At 39.8% G+C, this 18,296-nt stretch overlaps 2 protein-coding genes across 6 annotated transcripts in view; both read right to left on the bottom strand.

Annotated features, from left to right (window-relative positions):
- nsmfb (NMDA receptor synaptonuclear signaling and neuronal migration factor b) overlaps nucleotides 1-13,205 on the bottom strand; it is a 35,016-nt gene extending 21,811 nt beyond the window's left edge. Inside the window, exons 1-5 of one of the 5 annotated variants that reach the window (XM_051895236.1) lie at nucleotides 12,811-13,204; nucleotides 4,165-4,226; nucleotides 3,209-3,892; nucleotides 3,043-3,115; nucleotides 1,669-1,674 (exon numbers count right to left, since the gene is read on the bottom strand). In XM_051895236.1, coding sequence (XP_051751196.1) covers nucleotides 1,669-1,674; nucleotides 3,043-3,115; nucleotides 3,209-3,892; nucleotides 4,165-4,226; nucleotides 12,811-12,881 — 896 coding nt within the window. In that variant the 5' untranslated portion in view covers nucleotides 12,882-13,204. Of the gene's footprint in view, nucleotides 1-1,668; nucleotides 1,675-3,042; nucleotides 3,116-3,208; nucleotides 3,893-4,164; nucleotides 4,227-12,810 lie in introns of all 5 variants that reach the window. The other 4 variants (XM_051895235.1, XM_051895233.1, XM_051895232.1 and 1 more) reach the window with 4 other exon arrangements.
- Nucleotides 13,206-15,197: 1,992 nt separating this feature from the next.
- Nucleotides 15,198-17,470, bottom strand: LOC127513156 (leukotriene B4 receptor 1-like). Its single transcript, XM_051894746.1, has one exon. The coding sequence runs from the start codon at nucleotides 17,186-17,188 to the stop codon at nucleotides 16,118-16,120; it is 1,071 nt and encodes a 356-aa protein (XP_051750706.1). The 5' UTR covers nucleotides 17,189-17,470; the 3' UTR covers nucleotides 15,198-16,117.
- Nucleotides 17,471-18,296: the final 826 nt, after the last annotated feature.

Below are 18,296 nucleotides of genomic sequence, written 5' to 3'. Positions count from 1 at the left end.
GAACAGGGACTAAATTTGTTACAATGTTGCATTTTCTTCTTGGTTCAGTTCACTTTCACATGGCAACATTTCAAAGTGTATCAAAATGCATTTATGCAAGTCACATGCGAGTACAACTCTCCTCTTATTGGTGAGTTTTCTCAGCGTCATCCATCAAAATAATGATTGACAAGTTCGCTCCATAAGCTTATTGTGGCTTTATTTGTAACTGTCGAGACACACACAAACACTATATGAATGTAGCCATCATTCCCGCTGTTAAACTCTATACTACATTCATATTAATGCTGCGGCAAATTCAAACTGGATCTCCCAGCGCTGTCTATAGAGACCATATATGAATGTTATAATGATGCAGAGCGGGAATCAAGGCTTCGTCGGGACATCATTCTCGCACGGAGAAGTGCAGTTACACATTTAAGATGAAGAGGCGCTCTTTGGTTTTCAACTATGGTAAATAATGTGCTCACTCACAGAGTCAGACACTACTGCTTTTTATGAATTATGATATCGTTTGGTTCCTTGGTCCGTTGGGTCGGACTGCTTTCACATCTCAAGCGAACCGCTCCAGTTCATTTGAAAGCGTACTGAGACCACCTCTTCAAGGAGGTCTCAGTACGCTTGTTTGGTACACTTTTTGTGCGCACCCGAGTGCGATTACTGCTTTCACACCTACCCAAATGAACCGCACCAAAGAGGATAACGAACTCTAGTGCGATTCAACCGAACTAAATGAGGCAGGTGTGAAAGCACCCTTACCCTGATTCACTATGGTAAGCCTATTATAAGTGTTTATACTTTAGACCTAGCGGGATGGTTTTCGCGGTAAATTGCGTACATTCGTCACTCACCCATGCGTGTCTCCTCATATCAGTAAATAGAGAAAAGTTGCTCCGCCTACTTTAACGTGGGTATGGTGTGGAAGTGGCACAGGTTAGTTGTCACAACAAGTGAGAAAGAAGTGAGAAGCACGCTAAATCTTCAATCTCCACGGAATCACCTGTTTTGAAAATTGCTGAACAGAAGAGAGTGCTGGCAAAAAGAGAACATGACAGAGCTCGTAATAAAACGAGAATCAACATTGGCTTGGCTTTTCGGAAATTGGCAAGAACTGAGGGATTTGAAATATTGTAAAAGTGACGTGGAGATGGTGTTTTTATTACTCAATAGGTAAGTAAGGTATTTTATTGACATATGTTGCTCTCTAACAGAGTTCATTGTAAAGCATTATCTATTGTGAAGGGTGATTTCATTATGATTGTAGTAGCGCTGTGCTGAAATTTATTTTCAAGGCAGTACTATGACTAGGTTTTGGAACAGAGCTTCGGTACCTAATTTGTGGTTAAAACCTGGGCAAAATGTGGTCAAAAAGTTTAAAGGTCAGGTCACCATAGTAGTACAACAAACAAGGTCTTTCTCTTACACAGCAGCTGAAATGTGATTGGTAATACCGACCTGGATGACTCACTATTGGTATTGGTATATCAAGAGCAGTATGTGTGCTGTGTGAGACAGAGTTTCTCCATAACTTCAAACACTCTGTCCAATGCTGGTGGAGTGAGAGTTAACACAGGACAGAAGAGGCAGCAGCACAGAGGAGCAGAGGGTGGGGATGGAGTGGATTGTTGACTTTTTAAAACAAAGGGCTAATGAGAAAGGAATACTCACGATATTCTTTAGAACCAAGGAAAGATGCATAAAAAAAGATAAAAAGAAGAAAGAGAGAACAGTACTTTAACCATCACAAGATAACACATGAAAAGTAAAGAGGTAAGGTACACAGGAAATAGATAGTGTCTTTCAAATATAAACACTGGGTCAGGTCTTATGAAAGAATCACCAAGTGATTACCACTCCATATTACAGTCAATTACAAAATGACAGCTCTACAGCCAACCACAAAGGACAGGGGGAAAAAAACACTGATATTTCATACAAACTGAAAAGGTTCTAAAGTGAAAGTGTCAATTAGAAACCAGCAAAAGGAGGGAATGAATAAGTCAGAAGAGAACATGAATTAGGTAGTTGCAGAGATAGCTAAGTATTCTTAGACAGGAGGTGGGATACAGTGGAGGATGGCATGATGAGGTGGGAGGGCATAGTAAGGTTGAGGGGGAGACAACATGCATGTCGGCTGGAGGGAGGTGGACTGAACCCCAGTGGGGGGGCTCAGCCAGTGGGCTCTGTGATTAAGACTTCTGCCCGACAGGTGATAATTAAGCAGTCATGTTGAGCGAAGGCGTCTGTGCACAGAGAATAACGAAGCCTGAATTCACTCTACTGAAAAGTTGAAGAATAAACGAAAGAGAAAGAGGAAAAGGAAAAGGAAGAGAATGAAAAAGGCAAAGAGAAAGGAGAGGGGAAACAGGAATGGAAAGAACAGAAAAATGGACAGAGGAAGAGAAAGAAACAAGAAGAGAGAAAGTGTAAGAGGTTGGGAAACAGGAAGGGAAAGAAAAAGAAAAAAAGAGGAAGAGAAAATAAGAGAAAGGAGGAATGAAAAAAGAAGAAAAGTAAAAGGAAGAGAACTAAGAAGGCAAAGAGAAAGAGGAAACAAATGGAAAGAAAAATGAAAGATGAAAAGAAAGAGGCAGAAACAAAAGGAAATGAAAGAAAAAGGGAAAAGAAAAAAGGAACAGGATCAGGAAGAGAATGAATAAGGTAAAGAGAAAGTAGAAAGGAAACTGAAATGAAAAAAGAAAGATGAAGAGACAGAGGATGTGAAAGAAGAAAGGGGACGAAAAGGAATAGAAACAGGAAGAGAACGAAGAAGGCAAAAAGAAAACAGGAAACAGGAATGGAAAGAACCGGAAAAGGTAAAGAATAAGGGAAAGAAAAAGAGAAAGACAAAGAGAAAGAGAAAAAAAAAGAAAGGGAAGGAGAAAGAGAGGGAGAAAGAGACCTCCTGTCCTCCCACATGCATGAGTCAGGATAGCTTAAATTACAGTACATGTCTGCTTCAGAGACCAACCCTTCTCCAGACGAATCCAAAGGATGAAGGGAGAGGTTTGATGAAATGAAATGAATTTCATGTGTACTCACGCTTGCATGGTGGTGGTCGCAGTCTGAAAGCTGAACATGTTCTCTTTAGGGAACCAGCTGTTTGTGTGATCCTCTGCGAGCAAAAAGAGCAAAGGCAGCAGGTATTGTGTAAATCTCAAAGTCAATAAACCAATAAACAGTCATTCAGTGATCGTGATCTACTTACCTCGATCTTCAGTGGACACACGGTCCTCACTGTACATTCTCTCCAGCTTCTTGTGCTGTTTGCCACCACCGTGAGGTGACGTCTCAAGGTCCAGAGAGCGCTGGCTCTGGCAGTGTGGCCGAATACAGGCAACACAATCCGGCGTGCAGTCCTCTCTAGACCTGCTCCGTCTCGACCCCCAGTCCCGGATGTTATGGGCACTCCCTGAGCTCTGCAAAGGTTGGGTCAGAGGTGCATGGCCATAGTGATGCTGGTGGGTGGGGCCGTTGTTTCCACGATGGTGGCTTCCTCGATGATGGCTGCCATGTAAACTGGAGGGAGCATTGGTTTTAGGCGCGTCTGCGGTCCTCTTCAGCACCTCTAGCTCCAGGCTCTCCTCGCTTCCCTGGCCCCCGAGCATATCTCGCTCCCTGGTAATGGTGTAGACACGTGCTGGCTTCAAAGAGCTCTCCGCACGCTTTTGATGCTGCTGGTCCTCAGAAGAAAGGCTGCGTTCTACGGAGAGACGACGCTTGGAACTGGTATGAAGGGGCGCGGACTGGCAGCCTGGCTGAACCTCTTCTTGACTGGGCTTGACTATGAGAGTGTGTTGGGAATATGGCTGTAGGCTGTTATTGTTGTTCAGTCGGCTGATGTCCGGGGAGTCTGTGTCTTGACCAATGAAGGTGTCAGACAGCAAATGATCTGGAGTGAGAGACAAAGAAACTCAGAAAAACAGAGATTTTTCATCTTGTCTTGGCAAAGCAACAGGTGCCAATAAAGCTCTTCTGTAATGATCAATTGAAAGATGACTGGGGTGAGTGGTCAGAGTTAATGTTAAACCGAAAGGATGATGCTTTGCCTAATGCAAGTATTAATACACTCAAGTACTTCACAAAATGTAAAACAGGTGAATAGGAGGGGACAAAAGATGTGAGGACAAATGAAGGTAGGGCATGAGGTGGAATGAACCTAACCTGCTCCGTTGCGGTTCTCAGGGTGTGTGTGAGAAAGATACTCTCCAAATGCTCGAGCTGCTCTGCAGAGAGACAAACAGAAGACCAAATCAAAGCATGGAGATAAAACTCTCAGTCTTGTCGTACTTTCGCATGCTGATGCTTTCTGGTCTCGGTAGTTATTCATAATCCAGTTGTTAAATCTGATGTCACGTGTCACTGTTTTCGGGTCCAAATGCTCTTTCAGATCCCAAAAGCAAACAAAAATGGAGCTAATATACAGTAATGGAGTGCTGTAGTACTACCAAAAAAACATGATCCTAACCTTTATCTCCATACCAAAATCTCAGTTGGCCAGAGATTCATATTTTCAGAATGTTAAAATACTAGTGTCTGGGACACGTGAGCCCAGAGAATGTGAATGAACAGTGCTCTACTGTTGAGACAGTATTCTCACTTGAAATGGAGAAGTTTGGACCCAGAAACAGTATTCTATACTCCATGACTTAACAAGCAGATCGTTTTTCATTAAAAACAGCTTTCATATTTCATATCCATTTCCATGGACCTGTTCTATAGCATTACACAGAGACATTTACAGACCACTAACTTTATCAAGCAATTTTAGATTCTCCTTTTGGCCACTAATGTGCTTGAGTGATTAATGGGTTCCCATTTAAATATAATGTCTGCTTTATAATTCGACTCTGACCATATTTCTAACCTGAACACTGTGTGAGATGTGCAGTCGAAACTCAATACTGGTCTTCTCACAACGCAAAGCATAAGACTACAGGTCTAACTCAGTATATTTCCTGCATCCAAAAATCTCACGAGGGAAAATGGAAAAACATTAGCAGATAATGTCATAAGATATGCTGCCAATTTAAACTAGGCCACCACACCTGCAGATGCTTTCAGAAAAATGCTGAAAAACTTCACATCCCATAACTTCTCTGGGCAATGAGGTGTAACTGAAATCTAGATGCATACAGCTTCCAGTACAAGGCCACTCAACCACCGCAGTACAAGAACATGGCCCCTAATATGACTTGCTGTATAAAGGCAGAGAGCAATAGCTCAGAAGTCAGAAAGCATAGGTCACGTTAGATTTTCTCATTGTCCGTCACTTTGACGGAGAGGGTTGTAAAAATTCTGTCATAATCTATTATTACCAGTCATTTTAATTTTCATACTTTACTGATAAGACTTTTAATAGCTCTTGTTTTCATTCACATTTCCATTTTTAATCATGAACTTACAGGATGAGCATATAGGCTATATTACGCATTTATTTGTTTGAAAATAAAAAAGAGAAGAAACTGTGCGTCATTTATGTTCAACACCACACAAAGCAGATGAATGTTTGATTTTTGCCCCCTGCAGTGACACCGGAGGCCACTAAAGCACAACCTTTGTGCCTGAACAGGAAAATATGAACACCAAAATATTACAAAATACAATTCCGATTATAATATGAACAAAACGTAAAAAATGAAGTGAACTAAACTCAATCGACGCTCTGTATTTGCCAGAACTCAAATCATCCTCCAGGTCTGCATCGACTTAAGCTGGATGCTCGCCATCAAACTAATCAAGGAAGACTGATGCAGGGGCAATTGTCATTAGATTTTGCATCTTTGCCTCAGACAGATGACTTTTCGTGTCAGTTTTAATTTTGTTCTGGAGGCTGAACTCATGCTAACTCACGCTAACTCAACAGGGGTGGGAATTACAGTTACAATAGAATAGATCACTCTCAGTGTAATCTGTCAAAACAATGGAAGGCCTTCAGAAAAAAAAAAAAAAAAAAAAAAAAATCAGTCAATGACAGAAAATATTTGGTTAACACGACCTCTGGTCAGGAAGATTAGTTTGTTATAAAGAAGGAAAAGGGAAACAGCTTTATGAGTTGAACCATGGCATATGTTCTCAGCAATAAAAGACAGGATTTGAAGAACTCTGTCTCCTACATTGCCATACCTTCCTCTTATTTAACCTGCAGGATGACCTTTATGCAATGTTTTCATTGTGTGTGTGTGTGTGTGTGTGTGTGTGTGTGTGTGTGGTTATGCCACTGAAAATGGCTTCCACAATGCTGAAGTCCATTAAAAAAACAAAAAAATGAATGCATGTGAACTCCCGATGGCCCCTACAATCAGCATAGATGATTTATACAAATCATTAATGCATTCAAAGAGCTGCCAGATTCCATTATCAAATGAATCACTCCACCTCTTAAGCATGGGAAAGATTTAGACAGTATTCCCCTCCTGTGTGGCTCAGCGAGAACACTACTAATGCAGCCTAATCACTCGCATATGCTGGGAGAGTACACCAACTAGCATGTACAAATTAAAAAATAGCACCCAACCTGTTTTACTTATCTTGTTTTTAATTTAGTTCTAAGTGCTGAACTAATAATGACTAGTTCCCACACAAATGTTTCTCCTGCACACACTCACTAAATATGTAGAACGATTCTAACATGCATAAATAGACTCTTTGAAGCCCACCTCCATCCCTGCACTTTGAGAAACGTGCATGCTACACAAATGCACACTGAACTGTGAACTGACAAGCACCTCCACAAGCACACAAACCCATAATCAGCATGCTATGGGCAAATTGTGCAGTCTCGGCACCTCTCTAGGGATGCTGGGAAATGTGATGGCTCTGTTGTTGGAGTAGCCATGCTTTCCTGCAACGACACTTTGAATAATTAAATACTAGCCAGCATGTGCATCTCTCTCTCCCTCTCTCCTCACTCAACAAACTCTTCTAACAGATGGGAAAAGTGGTGCAGAGTGCAATCGTCCAATCCTTTTCTCGTCATTCTTCTCACTGTCTCACTCCGCAGTGCCTGGAGTAGGTACAAGCTAAGTGTTTTAAAGTGTGATGGGCCAATCAAAAAACATTAGAGGGCAAGGGTGGACTAGAACTAAAAGAGAGCACCAGACCTCATCGAAACCTACAGCATTTGTGTTATGATGGTACTGACATGGTTAACTTGAAATGTACTCTATGGTGGTCTTAAAATAACACATTCAGCTCCTAGTCGGTGAGGAATGGTGTTGGCAACAAGGAAGTACAGTGCAGAGGGCTGCCCGGAAAAGAAGTTAGGACACAAATCATTTTCAATAAGATTGGAGGGCAGAACTCAGCGGGAGCAATCCCGTAAAATTGCTGTGAATGTGAGATAGATAAGTGAAGTGGGTGTCTGAGGGCAGTACGCCAGGACCCAAGCTTAAATGGGCTGGCCTAGTGGAAAATTTTCTCCCTTTAAATCTTTATATATTTACATCTTACTAAATACTAATTGAACATGATTACATTAGTCTTTTAATACTTAAATATTTGGACATTTAACACTTATGTAATTATATTAAAGAGTATTGCAAATACTTGCAATGCAAAGTGTATAAGCTAAGCCAGGGGTCTCCAAACTCAGTTCTGGAGGGCCACTGTCCTACAGAGTTTAGCTCCAACTTGCCTCAACGCACCTGCCTGGAAGTTTCTAGTATGCCTAATTAGACCTTGATTAGCTAGTTCAGGTGAGTTTAATTGGGGTTGGAGCTAAACTCTGCAGGACAATGGCCCTCCAGGACCGAGTTTGGAGACCCCTGAGCTAAGCCATCATGCTAATCAGGTATCTTTATACTATGCAAGTACTTAAGCTTACTAAAACAGACATTAATCATCATTATAAAGCCGCGGCCACACTAGACTTTGAACGTGCGAAATTTCTTCGGATGCTGTAATGGTCATGATATGACATCATGGTCTACAGCGTCTTTTTTATAAACATGGATACAACACATAACTTATAGTAATACATTCAAAATGTAAAAATATAGAACCTACTCAACTTTACTGCAAAAATATTATTCTTTTAATTCAGCCAAGAGGTCATGCCATGACGAATCGATCTTCTACTGGTTGCACGTCTTCACGTGATGCGAATTCGCAGGTCCGAGTTCACCAAACTTGAACTTTGGAACGCAGCGAAATGTGAAATTTTTCACACAAGCTTGCGTTTCCGGTCTGACGCATTCGCATGCGTTTGAATGGAAGTCAATGGAACGAAAAGTGCAGTGTGACCGCACCTTAATATAGTTAAAATAATACATGATTTTGTAGGGATTATAATTAGGTTATAAAAAGAGTACCCATTAAAAGTACTTTGAGCCAATGGGACAGCTTGGGGTCCAAATGGAGACCTGATTTCTCTCAACACCGTTCCACAAGTCAACTGGAGCACTGGAAAAAGTGCAAATACTCTCTATGGTCAGTAAATTCCTGTAAGAGGGTTGGAGAGGACAAACTGAGAACATATGTCTGTAATAGGCAAAGACGGATTACGGTCCTGCCATGTTGGGCAATAGTCGATATTCAATGTCCAAATAACAAGAAATTGCATAGAAAATATGAGAAATAGAATTGTATTCGTGAGAATAAACACGCTGTGTGTGCAATACACCACAAAATGGATGCCCTACAACCAATATTCAACATCATATCTGCAATAAGGTGTTCAAAATGAACTCATGGTGCTACGGATGGGCCAGGCAAAGATAACATTCCTCATTTCTTCATTTATTTTGTTATATTTACATATTCAAGAGCTGTTCATTTATATGAATTTTACATTGGCAGTGGCTTGTTTCCAGGTCTCAGGCCACCGTGAGCCTCTCAGCTGGAGGTCCCTGACTCTCAGAGGCCCCCAGCACTGGCCCCATTGGCTTGTTTTATAATCTATCCTTTGTTAAAGATGCAAGGATGAGGCAGGGAAAGTGATACCTCACCCCACACCTTCATTGCGGAACCACTGAACCTCAAAACTGCCTGTGATTGTCCACTCTCTGGGATTCATTTGTGCCTTTTGAAATCTAATTGTTCTGCATTAATACCTTCTGCCTAAGAGCGAGGAACATGTAATTACCTTATTAGTGTGAGAATAGTTTACTGTTCTTTTTTAAATCAAAAATCTCAGATTAAAAACAGCAAAAAGCTACTCAGTTGGAGATTAAATTAAATTAAATTATGAATAATAAATATTGAGAATCACTGTACGGTATGAGAGGCCCAATCACTCTCAAACATATTTCTCCTCTCTCTTTCGAACACAGACTAGCCGTCGTCTCATGCCAGTTTGTCTGAGGGTGCAGTAGTGTTTACATCTGGAAGCATCTCACATGTTTTCAGCCATGTGACAGTAAAGGGGGAAGGGGAGGAAGCAATGAGGGAACGCAGAGAGAAGCGTTTTAACCATATTAACTAAAGCAGATGCTTTAACCAGGACTGCTAGACGAAAGCCCTGTGGCGCTCCAGGAGAAGAGGCGGATGACTAGTGATTCAGATGAACAATATGAAAATACAAGCAGATGTAAAAACAATAACTGCCCAATGTAGACACAAATACACACTGGCATATAGATCGAAAGCATGAGGTTATAACTGCACGAAGGCAGCATGGGTAAAGGAGAGTAGAGAGAGCACACCCTGGAGCTGTTCATGCACTGCTGTTTTCACGCACATGCAGAGCAAGGAATGAGTGCTTCTGCCCTGGGTGACTCCAACTTCAGCAGACCGCTTTCGTGCGCTACACTAATTTAGTAAAAATCAAGTACAATTTGTTCTTGAGTGCCTCAGACGCATTAACCAGAACATCCATGTGTGACATGACCCCTTTCTCTTGTATTTTTTTCTTGTCCTCCTCCTCATTCGCTCATAAAGAACTTACACATTGTGTTCTCTTTGCCAATTTGATTTCTTAGTGTACCGTTCAAACTGTCCAAACTCACACTGTCCTCACTGCCAGCCAAGAGTTTTTGTCATTGACAGCTACAATTTATGTAAGCTTGCAGTGTGAACTAAACACTGAGTCATATTCGTCTCTGAAAATGCTCAACATCTGCCAGTGGCATTCAGCTTTTAAAATATCCTCATTAGAAATTCATTAACACTTAATGAGCAGGTCTCTAAATTAGTCGCACAAGCAAACATTTTGGTTCCAAATGGCAATCGACCAAAATGTCCCAACTGATCCATTCCAATTTTTCGAGACCTTTCAGAACTCAAATCTCTCCCTGCAGTACAAAAAGGCCATTTATTGGAACTAAGCTGCAAAAAAAGCTTATTCTGAAAGCTTTGGTGCACAACTTGGTCTGTGCAATCAGTAAAACAGGAGGAGAATGGAGGATTTTATTATTCCTATCCACAAAAAAAGAAGATATAGCGCATTATTCCAGATGGTGTAACTAACAAGCAAGATGTGGGGGAAGTTTGCCAAACTTTGTGCTGTTTTTGTCTGTGGGGTAATCTCAAAATCTGTGTACAGCCTTCCAAAAAATCTCAACGTTAGTAAAGAATGACTGAAGATTCTTTTGAAAAGGTCCCTAATTCTATCAGTCTGACCTTCACAGATTGTGCTGCACATTGTGGTGAAACAATGTAATGCAGGCTTTATACTAAGACAGACATTGAAGGACGAGACAGGACCAACTATATTAGACCCAACAGAAATTCCTCGAGTTTTAACTCATTTAACAAAATTTAAGCGTTTTAACTCATTTTGCAAATGCATAGATTTACAAAGGTTGCTCAGCAGCAGCAAAAAAAAAAAAAGGCCAGAGACACAAACACTAAATTATAAGATGATGCTATAAAACCTTGGAGGAAATAAAATATATGATAAATATTCTAAAAAGTCTTTAATTTATTGGTTTCCTAACTCAATAACTTTACAAAATAACTAGCAAAAAGACAGGAAAACACCATGTGTCCCAGCCTAACCCAAAGCATCGTCACATATAAACATATGAGTTTTCATATAATCTGGGCCTCACTCCATACAACTGCAGGTGGTCTCAAGCTCTAATTAGACATTTACATGTCAGCCTGTGAGACTATGGGGAGGCTTATAGATCTATAGCCCTTCACGGTACAACTCTAATTGGCATTGGGCTGTCATTTGAGCGTGGTTCTTACTTTCTCTATATGTCTTTTGATGTGGGAGAAATTTAAAAGGGCTGAAAAATATGGTACGTCAGGTTCTTAAAGTCATAAGTTGTCTATCTATCCATTCATCCCTAATGACAGCACATGTGTATAAATATGCTTTTGGAGTCAATCTTTTGTCATCTATTTAAGTTTGATTTTATGCAGACGAATGCTGGATTGTACTCCACCATAATCCAAAGAATAGAATTTGTTCTGATATCCAACTGTACACTATAAGGTTGGAAATGTGAAGAATATCTCACAAGAAATACTGTGGTCAAGTAGCCATCAGGCTCCCCAAGGCCTGCGTAGTGCAGTTCAGTGTACAGTATATCCAAACAGTCTGTAAATGCATCTTACACAACAATAATCCATCTGAGAAAACTATAACAACTAGGTTGCAGCAGCAGCAGAAAGAGGGGGGGCGCTCACTGAAAATGACCATGCTTTCCTCCTGTCCAGAGTATGTCTCTCTGTTCAAGGCATACAGTGCATAAATAAGTGCTGTACGGTTGAGATATTAAAATTCTGAAACTGTCAAGCATCACCCAGCTAAACAGATGAATTGACGAGGGAGGATGAATACAGCAAAAGATCACACTGTCATGCAGATGGAGTCTCAAGGGTCGGTCAGAAGTTTGGTGACAGCTGATTCGGGAAAAGAGCAGTGATATCGTAGTGAATACAGTTGTTAAAGGTCATTTATAGTGAGTGGGTAAAATGAATGAGTGACTGAGGAAGCCTTTCAAAGGGGCACAATGACGTTGGTCGAGTCCAAGGGTACAATCACCACACAAAACTCCAGATGATATAAATGAATATTCTAGCCATGTAACATGCAAAAGAGACAAACAGATCAATTTAGAACAGTCTCAGTATTGTGTCAGTAAGGTAGGCCTAATCGCATGACTTCATGACGACAGTGAAAATCGCCAGCTGTGATTGAGAGTCACAAAGTGACGTATTTCTGTCATGGTGGAACAACAGCCTTATATTTGCTCTGTTTGTTAAGCAAACAAAAACCAAACTGACAATGGAAATAAAACCGTATTGAAATATTTAAAATACAATAATAAAAAAATAATAATAATAATAAAATATTAAGTAAAAAATAATAATGTATATAATAGTATTGTTTGTTTAGAGCCTAACCAGGCTACTGTAAATTGCGGAATTCTGAAAATTGATTTATAATAATAATATTTTTAGCATCATCATCACAACCAGTTATAACAGCCATCGTTATAACAACAACAAAAAACAATATGATAACAATAAATATGGTCACATTGATGTTATCTGCTCAACAGTAAATAACTACATTTCCGATTGTTTCTCAAAACTAGAACAAGGTTGTCACGACAAAAGCACCACAAATTATTTTCATTAAAAAAGCCCTGAAAAGTAATTTAAGTCAAACTTGAATATTTTGACAAAAAGTTAGTAGTACGCTATGTATACAACGTGTCGTCAAAACGATTACAGCACCAGGAGCTGTCACTGGTGCATTTCCGACCAATTGTATATGTCAGCAACAAGGAAACATAAGTTATGATATGAGGTGTGATGAGATGTATTAGTTTTGAGCAGCAGCACATGATCCACCTCCATGAGACGCGTTCCTCGCGCGCCTGTGCTGCTACTGCTGCGGCTGCAGAGACTCACCTAACTTTTGCGGCAACAGAAGAAATCGCATCATTCCTTAAATTCTTCTTCTTGGACACGGCAGTTCCCATGCTGTAGTGAAACGACCAGTGTGTAAAAACAGCTCATTCCACTCGTCACATCTGAAATGGAGGAAAGAAATGCACAATGCAAAACAAATCATCCGCAGAGTGGAGATACGATCACCTCCTCTCTTCTTGATTCAAACTGCTGCTCAGGGTCTCTCTCAGACGTTCCGTTTGTTCCTCATGTTGTTCCTCACGACGTCCAGCTGAATTTCACTACGTGAAGTTTATGGTCTCTCGTCAGTGGAGTTTGAGTTAGTACAGCAATGTGAAGTGTGAGCTGCCAGTACGCCAGAATGTGCTCGCGCGCCGCTCTCTCTCTCTCTCACTCACTCACTCGCTCACTCACTTAGGCTCTCTCTCTCTCTCTCTCTCTCTCTCTCTCTCTCTCTCACACACACACACACACTAGCTTAAAAGTGGACAAAAGGAACAAACCCCTTTTTTGTTTACAAAAAAGTCAATTCCACCAGCAGCCTATATTGCCCAAGAAAAAGATGTAGTGCATTAAACACATGTTGACCCCATTAGCGAGGCGTTTTGTCAAAATGGAAGCCATGAGGTTTTCAACAGAAAAAGCCTGCAGACAGCTATTGTAAATAGTAAAACTAGCTATACCATTCAAAACACATGCAACAACTTTCCCCTTTAAATATGACAACTTGCCCCCCATATTAATATTCATGTCAGACAGTTCCAGAAATCTACTCTACTTACAGAACATATTTTTTTTAGATTTCTGTCTGAATAGCTACAATACTAGTATGTTTTAAGAAAAAGATCAGTAAAATAGTATGTTAACAAAAGTCGTATTTTAAATAAAACACTGCATTGAGATGAATTTTAGGGTTAAAGGAAATGCACGTAAACCTGACAGATAATGTCTTTGCAGAAAAATATAACCTACTTTTCTGTTTTTCTACTGATTTATTTATTTATTTATTTATTTATTTATTTATTCAGAGTGTTGAAAGGAGAAATACAACACAATTTAAGATAAATAAATTAGAAATTTTTATTTTAGCTAGGTGTTTCCAGCATACAAAACCACTTCTAGAGAAAAGACAAATTTGTGTAAACCTTTCAGTTAAGCTAACCCTTGCTTACCCGTATTCTTCTATACTTTCGCAGCAGGCTGATAAAAAAAAAAAAAAATAGAGAAGGCTGATTATTATAGTGGTTAATGGAAACATTCTAATTGTAATCTTAAGAACTCTGCCTCTAATTCTAATTACCATAAAAATATATATTTCACCCAAAAAGGAAAATTCTGTTATTTATTACTCACCCTCGTGTCGTTCCACATCCACAAGACCTTCGTTCATCTTCAGAACACAAATTAAGATCTTTTTGATGAAGTCTGAGAGGTTTCTGTCTCTCCATAGAGATCCAACGTCCCACAGATAAGGACAAATCACAGAGGAGACAGGGGAAAATCACAAACCATAAGGAGACCGTTAACCACAAAATCAAGAGACTTTCATTTAGTCAAAAAAAAAAAAAAACCCTTCAAATAATAAATTACAAACAGTAGGAAAAAAGTTTTTGTTGGCATCCTTTATCTTCTTTGTTGAGGGGTTGAAGTTCCTTTGTATTCAGTGTTCAACTAAGGTTATTCCTCTTTAAAAGCTGTTGTCAGTAGAGCAAGTGTGGTCTGTCTGCCTCATCATTACCACATTTCTCCTTATTTTTATGGCAGATGAAAGCTTACTAAAAACATTAATTCTACAACCTTTACATTGTAAGAAAAAGCCAAGACAAATAGCAGAAGATATTCTTGGTTGGTTTGGTTGGCCTGTTTAAAGCAGGTGACAGAACGCACACTACTGTAGAGGATCCAGTAGACTACATAGGAAAATAACTTACATATACCTCTGCCAAAAACCCAGCCATTCAGAAGGGCATAGATCCACACAGGCAGAAAAATCAAACTCAATAGATCAGAGACAGCCAGGCTCAGCATCATTTTCCGCGTGAAGCTGCCCTCCTTTAAATGTTGGGCGAGCACGACCAGCACCACTAGATTACCTGGTACACCCAGAACACAGCACAATCCCAGAACAGTGCTGGACGTTAGCATTTCCCCTGAGGGGCCAGCAAACAGAGAGCCATTCAAAATGTTCTGGTACTCCATGTTCACCTGCCAATTGCTGATGTGAATATAAAGTTTGAGGTTTGCACAGCATGCAAATGTATATGAACAAGCATGAAAGTGTATATGAAAAAAAATAGCATAGTGTAAATGATTTACATACTTTTTTAAAGGCTGTGCATGAATGTGGTGTTTGTTGGTTTGTTGTGGTGTAATTAGCATTTCTTTCTTCCTTCAACATCTGTTAAAAATATATATATATATTTTTACCAAATCTAGTAAGACACTTTTGAACTAGGTGTTTGAAACCAGCATACAAAAAAACTTCTAGAGAAAAGACAAATTTGTGTAAACCTTTCAGTTAAGCTAACCCTTGCTTAAATAGAGAAGACTGATTATTTTAGTGGTTAATGGAAACATTCTAATTGTAATCTTAAGAACCCTGACTGTCACTCTAATTACCATAAAAAATATATGTGTAGCCTATTATTAAATTTGTAAGTGTTTGTTGTACAGATTTTAATTCAAAACATAGGTAGAGTTGAGAGCCCACAGATTCAGACAAATCACAGAGGAGACAGGGGAAAATAACAAACCATAAGGAGACATGACCACAAAGTCAAGAGACTTTAATTTAGTCAAAAAAAAAAAAAAAAAGCTTCAAATAATAAATGATAAACAGTAGGAAAATTTTTTTGTAGGAAAAACTTCTTTGTTGAGGGGTTGAAGTTCCTTTAATGTCTCTTTAGTTTTCAATTAAGGTTATTCCTCTTTAAAAGCTGTTGTCAGTAGAGCAAGTGTGGTCTGTCTGCCTCATCATTACCACATTTCTTCTCTTTTTTGGATGGCAGATGAAAGCTTACTAAAAACATTAATTCTACAACGTTTACATTGCAAGAAAAAGCCAAGACAAATAGCAGAAGATATTCTTGGTTGGCTTCCACAGTCCTGTCACAGAAATACTTTATTAGCTGTTTACTGTAATATTTTTCTAAAGGGGAAACAAACTATTCAGGTTAGAAGTTGTGGAAACATTTACGGTAAAAACTTTCATATGCACTTCCCTTTACACAGAGCAAACACAAATATTAGACACAGAGAACACCATCAGAAATGCACATTTAGTCACAAATGACAAAAGATTTCCTGTTTACTCAGTTTCATTCTGAATTTGTTGTGGCTCATCTGAATGTCTACTTCTGGATCGCAGTGCTCGAGCAGAAAAGGCGTAAAGAAAAGGGTTCACGCAACTGTTGATAAAGAAAAGAGCCCCAGTTATGTAACTGACATCTGATTCCCATGACACTACCATAAAAACAATGTTGTTGATCATACAGGGGGTGCTGAATATGAAGAAGGCCACTACGATTCTGACGGCCAGTTTTGTCAGCCTGTGGCTGCTGAAGGAAGCTGATTGACTTATCCGTTGGTGCAGTCGAAGGTAGAAGCACAACAGGCTGAAGAGAGGCACAAAAAACATCACTAAAGTCTCAACAAGTAAGACAATTATTTTTCCTTGATTATTCCTATAATCCTGATAACAGCGTAGAAGCCCGTCCTTCGTCTGCTCGACGCTTCGGTAATAAAGAGCGTAAGAAGCCAAAGCTCCACTTGATGCCCATATCCCAAATATCAGCCCATTTTGGCCCTTCCTTCCAAGCTTTGCCCATCGCTGTGGATACAGCACCTGCAGGTACCTTTGCACACTCAACAAGGTGACAGAAAGCACACTACTGTAGAGGCTCCAGTACACTTCATAGGAAAATAACTTGCATAGACCTCTGCCAAAAACCCAGCCGTTCAGAAGGGCATAGATCCACACAGGCAGAAAAATCAGACTCAGTAGATCCGAGACAGCCAGGCTCAGCATCAGTTTTGGGGTGAAGCTACCGTCCTTTAAATGTTGGGCGAGCATGATCAGCACCGCTAGATTACCTGGTACGCCCAGAACACAGCACAATCCCAGAACAGTGCTGGACGTTAGCATTCCCACTGAGGGACCGGCAAACACAGAGTCATTTGAAATGTTCTGGTACTCCATGTTCACCTGCCAAATTGCTGATGTGAATAAAGTTTGAGGTTTGCACAGCATGCAAATGTATATGAAAAAAATAGTGCAATGTAAATGATGACACACTTTTTTTTTTTTAACTGTCAGTCTGGCCATAAAAGGCTGTGCATGAATGTGGTGTTTGTTGTTTTGTTGTGGTGTAATTAGCATTTCTGTCTTCCTTCAACATCTGTTAATAAATAATAATTAAATAGATTTTTTTCCAAAACAAGTAAGACAGTTTTGAACTAGGTGTTTGAAACCAGCATACAAAACCACTTCTAGAGAAAAGACAAATTTGTGTAAACCTTTCAGTTAAGCTAACCTTTGCTTACCCGTATTCTTCTATACTTTCGCAGCTTTCTGATAAAAAAAATAGAGAAGGCTGATTATTATAGTGTTTAATGGAAACATTCTACAACCCGAATTCCGGAAATGTTGAGACATTTTTTAAATTTGAATAAAACGAAAACTAAAAGACTTTCATATCACATGAGCCAATATTTTATTCACAATAGAACATAGATAACATAACAAATGTTTAAACTGAGAATTTTTACAATTTTATGCACAAAATGAGCTCATTTCAAATTTGATGCCTGCTACGGGTCTCAAAATAGTTTGGATGGGGGCATGTTTACCATGGTGTAGCATCTCCTCTTCTTTTCAAAACAGTTTGAAGACATCTGGGCATCGAGGTTATGAGTTTTTTTGGAGTTTTGGTGTTGGAATTTGGTCCCATTCTTGCCTGATATAGGTTTCCATCTGCTGAAGAGTTCGTGGTCATCTTTCATTTTATTACGCACCAAATGTTCTCTATAGGTGAAAGATCTGGACTGCAGGCAGGCCAATTCAGCTTCTGGACTCTTCTACGACAAAGCCATGCTGTTGTAATAGCTGCAGTATGTGGTTTTGCATTGTCCTGCTGAAATACACAAGGCTTTCCCTGAAATAGACATTGTCTGGAGGGGAGTATATGTTGCTCTAAAACCTTTATATACCTTTCAGCATTCATAGTGCCTTCCAAAACATGCAAGCTGCCCATACCGTATGCACTTATGCACCCCCATACCATCAGAGATGCTGACTTTTGAAATGAACTCTGATAACACGCTGGAAGGTCTCCCTCATCTTTAGCCCGGAGGACACGGTGTCCTTGATTTCCAACAAGAATGTCAAATTTGTACTCGTCTGACCATAGAACACTTTTCCACTTTGAAACAGTCTATTTTAAATGAGCCTTGGCCCACAGGACTTGACGCCGCTTCTGGACCATGTT

Source organism: Ctenopharyngodon idella, chromosome 5 (genome assembly GCF_019924925.1).
Source record: "Ctenopharyngodon idella isolate HZGC_01 chromosome 5, HZGC01, whole genome shotgun sequence".
Lineage (NCBI taxonomy): Eukaryota > Metazoa > Chordata > Actinopteri > Cypriniformes > Xenocyprididae > Ctenopharyngodon > Ctenopharyngodon idella.
The sequence above is the reverse complement of the archived record's forward strand: the minus strand, read 5'-3'. Positions and strand labels throughout refer to the sequence as shown.

Coding starts and splice junctions, on each gene's coding strand:
- LOC127513156 (XM_051894746.1), bottom strand. CDS start 17,188: ATGCTAATTACACCACAACAAAACAACAAACACCACATTCATGCACAG.